The following is a 10080-nucleotide window of genomic DNA, read 5'->3' on the forward strand; positions in this document are numbered from 1 at the left end:
CAGTGAAATTACAGGTCTAGTCTCTATCTCTGGTTCTCATTTTATTTGCATACTTATTTATCTTCCTCAAAATATCCTGGCATATTAGAAATGTTTCATTTCCTCTCAGAAAATATTTTGGATTTTCTACAAAAATACAGCTCTAGATATTAATTCTAGTGATGTTTACAGGCCATTCAACTCCATTCTAACAAAAACTGTCTCCATAGTACAACTACCCTACAGGAATGTCCACCCCACTATTTGTTTTTGAAAGAAGCAAATAAGTGAGCAAAAACTATATGGCATGAGTCATTTTTTATTTTTAAATTAAAATCCTCTTTTCATTATTTTTTCTAGAATATTAAAAAATACATTTCCAGAAATTGTTAGAGCTAGGGTAAGTCAGTCAAGAAGATCAGAGAGAATCCCAGAGCATCTCCTTGTCCTCAATATTGTTTTTACCAAGAATCAATGCAAATAGGAAAATGTTCCTTATCTCTCAAAGAAACAGTATTTTTAAATGATCTCATGAAATGCTTATGCATTGTTTGAAATAAACCATATTCTGAAATGAAGAGGTCAAAGGAAGATGAAAGTATTCTTTTTTTTAAAAAAAAATGACCTTGGCTTTGTTAGATGGTAGTATTATATTTTTTTTAATTCCAAGCTATTATGTAGACTCATGGACAATTAATACTGATATTAAGCTATTGCACAATGCTGATCTCTCCCAAATGTATATTTCTAGCTTATATCTCTCTTCCAAACTGCAGACCAACAGCTCCACCTGGATGAAACAGTTCCTCAAACTCAGCATATCTATCCCCTCTCTGTCTAATTTTTATTGCTCCTGATTTCACTATTTCTATCAGTAGTACCAAACTGTACCCAGTCTTCTTTATTTTAAACCATCCACTTATATTTTTGATACTTGAATCTTCATTTTTTAGCTCTCATATCCATTTAGCTACCAAGGCCATCAGTTCTTTCTCCAAAATCTCTTATCTCCATCACTCAATAAACAGACATTTATTTAGTGCCAACTTTGTGCCAGGCAAGATATAGCATAGCATAGGTAAAAAAGCAGACTCAAAGTCAGAAATACCTAGAGTGGTCTCATCTCTGTCGCCTGATAACTACTTTTGGGGTGGGGAAAGAGTGATTTTCTCCCTTCTTTGTATTCCCACAGTTTAGCATAATGTACATAGTACATAGTAGGTTTTAATAAATGCTATCACTTAACATTTCATTGTCACAGGTGAACAAGACTATTTATTGTGGCATAGAAGCTGATTTTCCATAGGAAAGTCAGTTCTTCACTCCTGAGCTCTTAGGATGAAGAGCATTCTTCACTCCCCAGAACCACAAAATTATACTTGCAGTTTAAAAAAAAAAAATGTGGCAGGCTTTATACTAGACAAAGAGACTATAAGAAAAAAACAAGAGTCCTCTTCCTTAAGGACCTTATAAATAACATTTTCTTTCTATTCCCACCACTGCTAGCCTAATAGCCATCCTCATTCCCACCCACCCATTACTATCTCCTTCTATATTAGTCTCTTCTTCTCCACTCTCTATTCCACCATTTAATCCAAAGTTTCTTAACATGCATTGCTGTCACCAGGCAGTCAGTTTTTCATTCATTAAATACTAACCGGGATTTGTGACTGTTAGGAAAATAGTCTAATGTAGATAATTAAAAATAGAAAGAATGCACAAGTAAGTGACCAAGAACTGGTTCTGAGCTGTGATTTTCAGAATAAACATATAGTATGAACTTAGATTTCTGTTGGATAGTGTGATTCAAATGTCATGTAGGACACAGCTATATCTGTCATGTTTTTAGTATAAGGAAGGTTTCTTCTTTGCAGATTATCCAGGGACTTCCTCGGAGATCACAACGGTATGGTGTTTCCCTGGTCAGCAGGATTCATTTGGTCTTTTTCTCACTAGATCTGCAGCCTCATGCGAGGAGGGATAGCAGAACGGGGCGGAGTTCGAGTAGGACATCGAATCATTGAAATCAATGGGCAAAGTGTTGTAGCCACACCCCATGAGAAGATTGTTCACATTCTTTCCAATGCTGTTGGGGAGGTAGGAAATGAAATCCATAGGGTTGGAAGAGGGCTCTGCAGAAGTCATCTAATACCCACCCAGCCACAGGGCAGATAAACCATCCCAGCCAGAGGAGTTTCTGAAATATCTGAGGAAGGGGTGGCGCTCCATTTGCTTCCTTGATTTTTCATCCCATTGTTAATTTCAAGGATTATTGTTTTTCCTTACATCTAAGTTACTTCTCTATTGCTAAAATTTAAGCCCATTTCCTTTGATTCTTTCAAGGAACATGACTTAATAAGAGTTCTGGGCTTGAAGTCAAGAAGATCTGAGTTCAAATCCCACCTCAAATGAGTGCTAGCTGTTTAATCTTGGGCAAGTCTCTTAATGTCTTACCCTCAGTTACCTCATCTGTAAAGTGGGAATAATAATCACAGGGTTTCACAGGGTTGTGAGGATCAAATAATCAATGTCCTTTGAGGACAGAAAAAATAACTGATAGCTTGGAGTTTCTCTGTTCAGTAAACTTAAGTCACCTTTTCATCCAGACCCTTTTTTTTTGAGTTTCTTTCTACATAACTTGTTTTCTATCTTTTCTGTTATTTCGTTGCTTCTTTGTAGTGTTTTCACTTCTCTCTATGTTGGACTTCCACATTGTAATTATTTTATTGTTATAATTATTTTATATTACACCAAGATGTGGGCACATGCATATATATTATATACAGCATGTAAGTGCACTATGTATTGGGTGGGTCAGATTGACAGTTTGAAAAATACTTTGACCTAGGGAAATCCCAGTTGCTACCCTAGTCCTGTTAGATTGTCTAGGGCAGGGCTAGGGAATCTTTTTTTCTACCAAGAGTCTTTTGAGTGTTTATGACATCATTCTTGGGCTATATTGGTCAAACATTCAATTCACCCCTAAGAAAAAAAAACTCTTACATATGCAGTTCCCTTGGCAGCACCAGACCAATATTGCCTAGGGCCTTCCATCCACTAACTGATTGGTAATTACTCTAAAAAAGGATATCCTACAATGACAGGATGAAGTGGGTCAACAAACAAGTAAACTGCAGTTTTGAAAAGACTAGTTGGATATTCCCAAGGCCTCCAACTGAAACCTCAGGGAACAGGTTCAGTCAGCTGTTGATGTCAAATAGGATGTTTGGCTTGAATCATGACCCATCCATCTAAAGCTGACTGCACGACCCAGGTCAGGGGAGTCTGGGATAATAAAACAGAAATTCTCCAACTGGAGGTAGTCTGAGAAAAGGAGAAAGAAAGTTGTTAACCCTAGGTAAGAGACTACTGGACACCCCATGAATGTTATCTTTCAGGAATGGCAGGTTCACCTCTTTTTCAATATCTTTAATTTCCCAACACCCCATGGGTGGTATGATTATTATTTTACATCCTTCTATATCTTTTTGAGTAACTAATAAATATTTTTAGATTCAATGGTAAGACCACAAGGTTTTGGGGTTTTTTCCCTTTAAGAAATCAAAATAAGAATTATCTAAGTGAGGCACACTTGTCTCTTGCTTCTCATAGTCTTTTAAGAATGAAGATTTTATTTTAATGTCTTTTGTTTTAGATCATAGCAGTTCCAGATATAACCTTCTCTTCAACCCTTCCTGACCCCCCAATGAGTTTTCCCTTATATCAAAGAAAAAACTTAAGTAAGACTAAATGATATCACAACCAACATCTGAAAGCACAAAGCTCCCCAAAGCCTTTTGCTTTTTGTTCATGAGGACTGCTGTATTATTGATTCATGTTCTTATTCATGTTTTCTGGGACAAAGGGGACAATCTGCAACAACAATCACATAGATTTTTTTTTATCTTTTCCTTTCTGTTTTTAAGGTTATTTCTGTTTAAAACTCAGGAGAGAAATACAGTGAAGTATTCAAACCTAGGTGTTCTGTCTACATCTAGTGTTTCTCCCACTCGATCTTCTTTTATATTAAATGGTCATTTTATTTTATATTTGTAACACCAACATACTAAAAAACAGTGTGTGGCTTATTGTTTGGAGCCAATGGACTTCTACCAGAATCCTAACTCTCCCAAATACCTCCTTGTGTGAGCTGAGCCAGGTCTTTTTTTTTTTTTTTTTTTTTTTTTAGGTTTTTTGCAAGGCAAATGGGTTTAAGTGGCCTGCCCAAGGCCACACAGCTAGGTAATTATTAAGTGTCTGAGACCGGATTTGAACCCAGGTACTCCTGACTCCAAGGCCGGTGCTTTATCCACTGTGCCACCTAGCCACCTGGGAGCCAGGTCTTAATCTTAGATTTAATCTCTATAGACCCCAGTCTTCTCATCTGTAAAAGGAGGACATTAGATAGCTTTTACAAATGCTTCTAAGTTTAAAATTATGACTCTTCTCTTTTTTAACTGGGAAATTAATAATAGTGTGGACAGCTAGATGATATAGTAGATAGAGTGCCAGATCTGGAATCAAGAAGCACCGGGGCCTAAAGTCAGGAAGATATCATCTTCTTGAGTTCAAATTTGACCTTAGACATTTACTAGCTCTGTGACCCTGGGCAAGTCACTTATCCCTATTTGTCTCAGTTTTCTCATCTGTAAAATGAGCTGGAGAAGGAAATGACAAAACACTCCAGTATCTTTGCCAAGAATACCCCAAATTGGGTCAAAGTCAAATATGACTGAAACAACTAAACAACATGAGGATATTATGGCAGCAGTTGAGGGGATTTAACACCTGCTTTGTAACTTGCATGGCCCTAAAGAGTAGGCTAGGGTCTTAAAGGTTAGTTGATTTGTCTAGGGTTATATAGCCAGTATATGTCAAAGGTAGGACTTGAACCTAGCCCTTCTTGATTCTGTGGCCAGCACTCTATCCCCTAGGCTGCTCCACTCAATTATCAAAAGTGACAGTGTTTTTATATAGTAAGTTTATATGGCATATATAAAATACAGAATTTTATTTTACCATTTTACCAATTAGAAATTCCCATATTTGGTCAGGACCCCCCCCCCATCTCCTCTGCTCTAATAGGAAGGAAATTCCTGGTTCTACTTAAATGTAAATTGTTTTATACCTATAAATCCTTATGGTTACTGATTGACAATGTCTCTCTTCTCCCCAACTAGATTCACATGAAAACAATGCCAGCTGCCATGTACAGATTGTTGACGGCACAAGAACAGCCTGTTTACATCTGAGACCTGTGCTCCTCACCTTCATAACATGCATGGTGGGCGCCTCCTCACTAGTGGCTATGTTTCTAGTGCTGCATATTTGTGACTATGGAAACAATTTTGTTTGCACTCTCTCTCACACACAATGTTTAGTCATGCGCCAGAAGAAAAGTATCCATGGGGACCCCTTTTTTCTCCCTAGCTCCATCTTCCCCCACCCACCCCCATCCCTAAATACAAGTGATTTTTTAATGTGTGTAGTTCCTTGCAAAGGGGGGAGCTGTCCTCCTTCTTCCCCGGCAAAATTAACCTGCAAATGAATCTTGTGGAGACTTGATGATTGGCATTTTCAGGATGCTCGGCATCCTGGAGGGGTGGAAAACAGAAGGGAGAACTAGATTTTCTGCAGAGTCCAGACCTCATAAAATTTACTAAATGGGGGCAATGGTGGGAGCGGAAAAATCCAGTGACTAGAAGTTCTTTGGTGCTCTTTTTCTCTCCTGGTGTACAAATGTGGGGACAAGATATGGAGTATGGGAAAACCAAACAAGATAAAGATTTTGATTGACCAAAGTAGTTTGAGGGCTTAACTCTCTTCACTATTTCCTCACAGAGTTCCTGAGAAGATTTCAAACATGTTTCATGTTTGGTCTTTAATTTGCAATGTTTGTTTACTCTAAATATAGATATTAAAAGGTCATTGAGATTTAAATGAAGAGGGAGGGGAGGGACCAGTGACATTTTGAAAGTGGTTATGGCCTTGCAGATAGCTTCAGTACTGAGACCTTACTAAGTTTACAGATCTTTTCCCATGTCAGTGAATACCAAAAGGGGTCACCTATGGCCTTTCTATTACACTCCATTCATCCATTCCATTCTGTTCTACCAGGGTTGTAGGCTTAAACAATTAGGTCCCCAGGCACCAAGTGTCAAGGACCTACACCACTCCTAGAATGTCTTTATCAAGTAACCCCATCCCTTCCTGGTCCCTATGGGGGCTGTGTGGGTTGAAATTCCAACTTCACTCTGTCTTTTGGGCATTTTGCCTTATTTTAACTGAGGTACTTCCAAGTAACTTTTCCCCAGACAGAGCTATCCCAGCCATAGGTTAAACAAGGGTTAAGTCATAATTCCCAGACAGTTCTCTTAGATAATGTCTGAGGAGATTTGTTCATTTTTATCATGAAGAATTTTCCAAGCTGGAGGTTTCTTCCTCTGGTGAATTGAAGCTGCTCCCCTAGCTAGCTTGAAGACAGGAATTCAGAAGCTTATTTGTTTTGTTACTCAGGATACCATCAAGCTCTTCCTTTCCTAAGTTTTAAGTTCCTTTGTTCCATAGGCTGAACTTCTTTTCTCCTTGGGAATATTTCTTACACAACAAAAGTGAGTATGGAGGGGACCCTACCACCCTGGCTGATAAATTCTAAGCTTCATGTCCCAGCCTTGTGGATCTGAGAGAGAGTTGACCTGGTGTTGAATGTTTCTCATGTTATTCAGGTGCCTCATACTTAAGGACTCTTAGTTCAGCAAAGGCGTCTCAGTAATACTGTTATTCTGAGCCAGTTTTTACATATTCTTGGTCCAAAGAATATTTTTGATTTCATGTGGGGGTGTAGTTTTTATTTTTTTGTTCTGTTTTGTTTTGTTTGGGTTTTTTTTTCTGGGGGGGGGGGATGTTGTCTTAATTTGTTTGTGACCTCAGTGGAATCAGAGGAAGAAAACTAATATATTTTTTCATATTAATATAAAACCCTTCATCCTCTGCTTTTAAGATATTTATTCATTATATCTGCTGACATAGGAATTCAGTGAGCAAACTGTGGGTAGTGGTTATATATTATTGTGGAGGAGAGAAGGGAAGAGATTAAAAATAATAAGAATAAGAACCAAAAACGAGCCCCATATTTCCACCAGAAGGTACTTCATAAAGTCTAATCTACTTTTCTCTGGGGTTCTCATTCTAAAAACAGGAGTGTCCCTTATCTTGAAATTATCAAAAGACAAGTCTTCAATTTTCAAGCACATGCCTGATGGGTAAATGAAGCCAGACAGATCAAGATAGCACAGTTGGGGAGGAGATGTGCCCTTCCTCAGTATTAAAATGCCCTGAAGTCACCTTGTAGAGTTTATACCAAAGTCCTACTTGGGGCTGAATTATGAAGTATCAAAAACTGTTCTTTGTCACTTTTCATGGTAGTGACATTCTTCCTTTTGCTAACACAATTCTCCTCTGAAGAGAGCATTTCATGCTAAGGTGTTAAAGCGTTGGCATCAGCATGCAATAGTAATCCAACCTGAGAATCAGGAAAGAACAAGGGGAAGTTGCAGTTCCCAGCTCATCTATATCAGTGAAGAGTTTTCCAAACTGGGAATTTCTTCCTCTATTGAAATCACAGGTCTGATCCTATTTACAATTCATCCAAAAGGGACTTATGGATTTAATATGTTAGTTTTAGGGAGTAATTGAGATTTCAAAGAGAAAGACTTCTTAATTTAAAAGGAATGAGTGACTAATAGAATTTAAACTTGATGGTTTTTATAAGATAAATACCTTTCTTGACCTTCACTCCAAGTACACCATGGTAGATAGTCCCTTGGTGTGTGAGGATGCTGCCCTAACAATACTGGTAAAATCCTCCTTATTTGTTGCTTCTAAAGAAAACACTGGCTTTGACTTTTTTGATGGTCTTTAAAGATAGATTCTCCTGCCCCCTCCACACCTCTTCTCTCTAACTCTATATCATATCACCTCAACTCGTGGAAAAATGCCTTTCCCAGGATTGGCACTCAGTGACTATTTCAGTGGAGGAAGGGGAGATTCCAGGGAAGGGATTGAAAAAAGAAAATTACCACTATTGAAATTCTGGACAGGCTTAAGAAAAGAAACATAAAAGGCAAATTTAGAAAGTGAGCAAACCTGATATATATTTCAGCATAAGATTAAAATTTACTTAATGATCCATAATTCACTTTAAATAAAAGTAGTCCCTTGCTGTTGAATTTTGAATGCTGCAGTGCTAGCACTGATGATCACAGGTGAAGCGTTTTCTGGCCACCCCCAGGCATAAGTCACTAGTAGGAGTTTTCTTAATGTTAGCAGCTTAGTTTATAAAGATCCCATTTTTTAAAAGCAATTTCTTAACAGCCCTATATGTAGTAATATATGTAAATATGATAAATACCATGTATAATTGAGAAGACTATGTACAGAGCAACCTTTCCATAAGTTGCCTGAGTGAAAAGCTACTCCACAAGGGTTTTAAGCACCCTGGTGACTCATGTCAGGTATCAACTCCTATTTTTATTTACCTCTTTTTCATTCTATGGAGATGACAAGAGTCCAACTCTAGTTCTTCAGTGTGAAGGTTGCAGGGAGCCATTCAGGGGCCTCTGGGAGTTTGGGGCAGTGAAAACCACCCTCCACCTAAACTGCCCAGGAGCCAGAGCTCACTTCTCCAATAATTGTTACTTCCCACCAGGGTACACTTAGCAGGAAGAAACTAAATGTACAGAAGGGTTGGCTGCCATTCAATAAAAATGAGGAACAAGATGCAGAAGGTAAGTCACGTTTTCCATAAGCACAGGTCCCCCAAAGACCCACATAAATTGCTACCTCCCCTTTCTTCCTTCTCTTGCTCTATACACACACACATACATTTGCATAACCCAGTACACAAATGTGCTATCTCCCACAATCTGTCAGATAAAAAAAAACAAAAAACCCCACTTATTTGTCCCTTCACTGGGTGTTTTTAACCCAGCAGCATAACTTTTGTCAGTGTTTACATATAAGGGACCACCTCAACTCTGCCTGAGTTTCCTTCACAGGTTTAAAAAAAAATCCATTCATTGGTTTGAATTGAATTCATTGTCAAATCTTTGGTTTGGGTTTCCTTGAGTGCAGGATTCTTTAATTTATGCTTTCCTCAATCTCGGCAGTGTCTGAAAATGATGGTGTGGGTGTAAGGTTTCTTGTACATAATTTAGCACAGTATCTAGACTATGAAGTTGTAGTCTTGTTCTATAAAGAAGGTGAGATAGAACTTACTGTAAAGTGTGGGGAGAAGTACAGTATTGTATTTGTAACTATTGTTTTCTTTGTAAACACTAAACTTAATGATCTCTCTATATAAAATATAAATATATATATATAAATAAATAATATAAATATATATATATATATATATAAATATGTGTGAGCCTGGAATGTTGATGATACTGCACATCTATTGAATGTAATTCCTCTGACATTTTTGGTCACAGGTCTCTGGACCCCTCTGTACACACAGCAGCAGTGGTTTGATTTTTTGGGTTGTGTGATGTATTTACTGTGCTACCTTCCCTTATTTAAATGAGCGCTGATGTCTGTAAGATTTGCAATGACAATAAAAAAAAAAACCACTTACATCTTGGTCATGACTGAATACTTGATGATGTTGGTGGATAGTCCTGGCATAGAAAGGGAAGTAGTTTCTCAGTAGTTTATAATAAGGAAGACCTTTCTGCCTTGGATTCAATTTAGTTCAAGCATTTAGGAAGCACCATACTATAATCAAAAAGAGAATCCATCCCTGCCCTTTTTATTGGGGGAAACTGTACACAAATATGTAAATGAATAGTGAACACAGAATATTGGTGATTCAAAATATCTTTCCTCTGCACCAGTCTCCAGCCCTTTCCTCTTATGGTTAAAAGCCATGATGTGGTGATACAATCTACATTGTTTCCTTAACCAGCCAGCAAGAATATAATTAGGGAGAAACTCACTAGTGAGTCTCTTCCCTGCTCTACCCCACATACTGCCCAATCATCTTCAAAGTGGAAATATAGAATGTTGCCATTCTTCCCACAAGGATACCCAGTGTGTGGGATC

The 10080-nt window shown here is 37.9% G+C and overlaps 1 protein-coding gene across 1 annotated transcript in view; it reads left to right on the top strand.

The window, feature by feature from the left end:
• Nucleotides 1-9434, top strand: part of APBA1 (amyloid beta precursor protein binding family A member 1) — an 81113-nt gene extending 71679 nt beyond the window's left edge. Inside the window, exons 11-12 of the mRNA XM_074201899.1 lie at nt 1936-2076; nt 5160-9434. Coding sequence (XP_074058000.1) covers nt 1936-2076; nt 5160-5231 — 213 coding nt within the window. The 3' untranslated portion in view covers nt 5232-9434. The remainder of the gene's footprint in view (nt 1-1935; nt 2077-5159) is intronic.
• The last annotated feature ends 646 nt before the right edge of the window (nt 9435-10080 follow it).

Source organism: Macrotis lagotis, chromosome X (genome assembly GCF_037893015.1).
Source record: "Macrotis lagotis isolate mMagLag1 chromosome X, bilby.v1.9.chrom.fasta, whole genome shotgun sequence".
NCBI classification, from domain to species: Eukaryota; Metazoa; Chordata; class Mammalia; order Peramelemorphia; family Peramelidae; genus Macrotis; species Macrotis lagotis.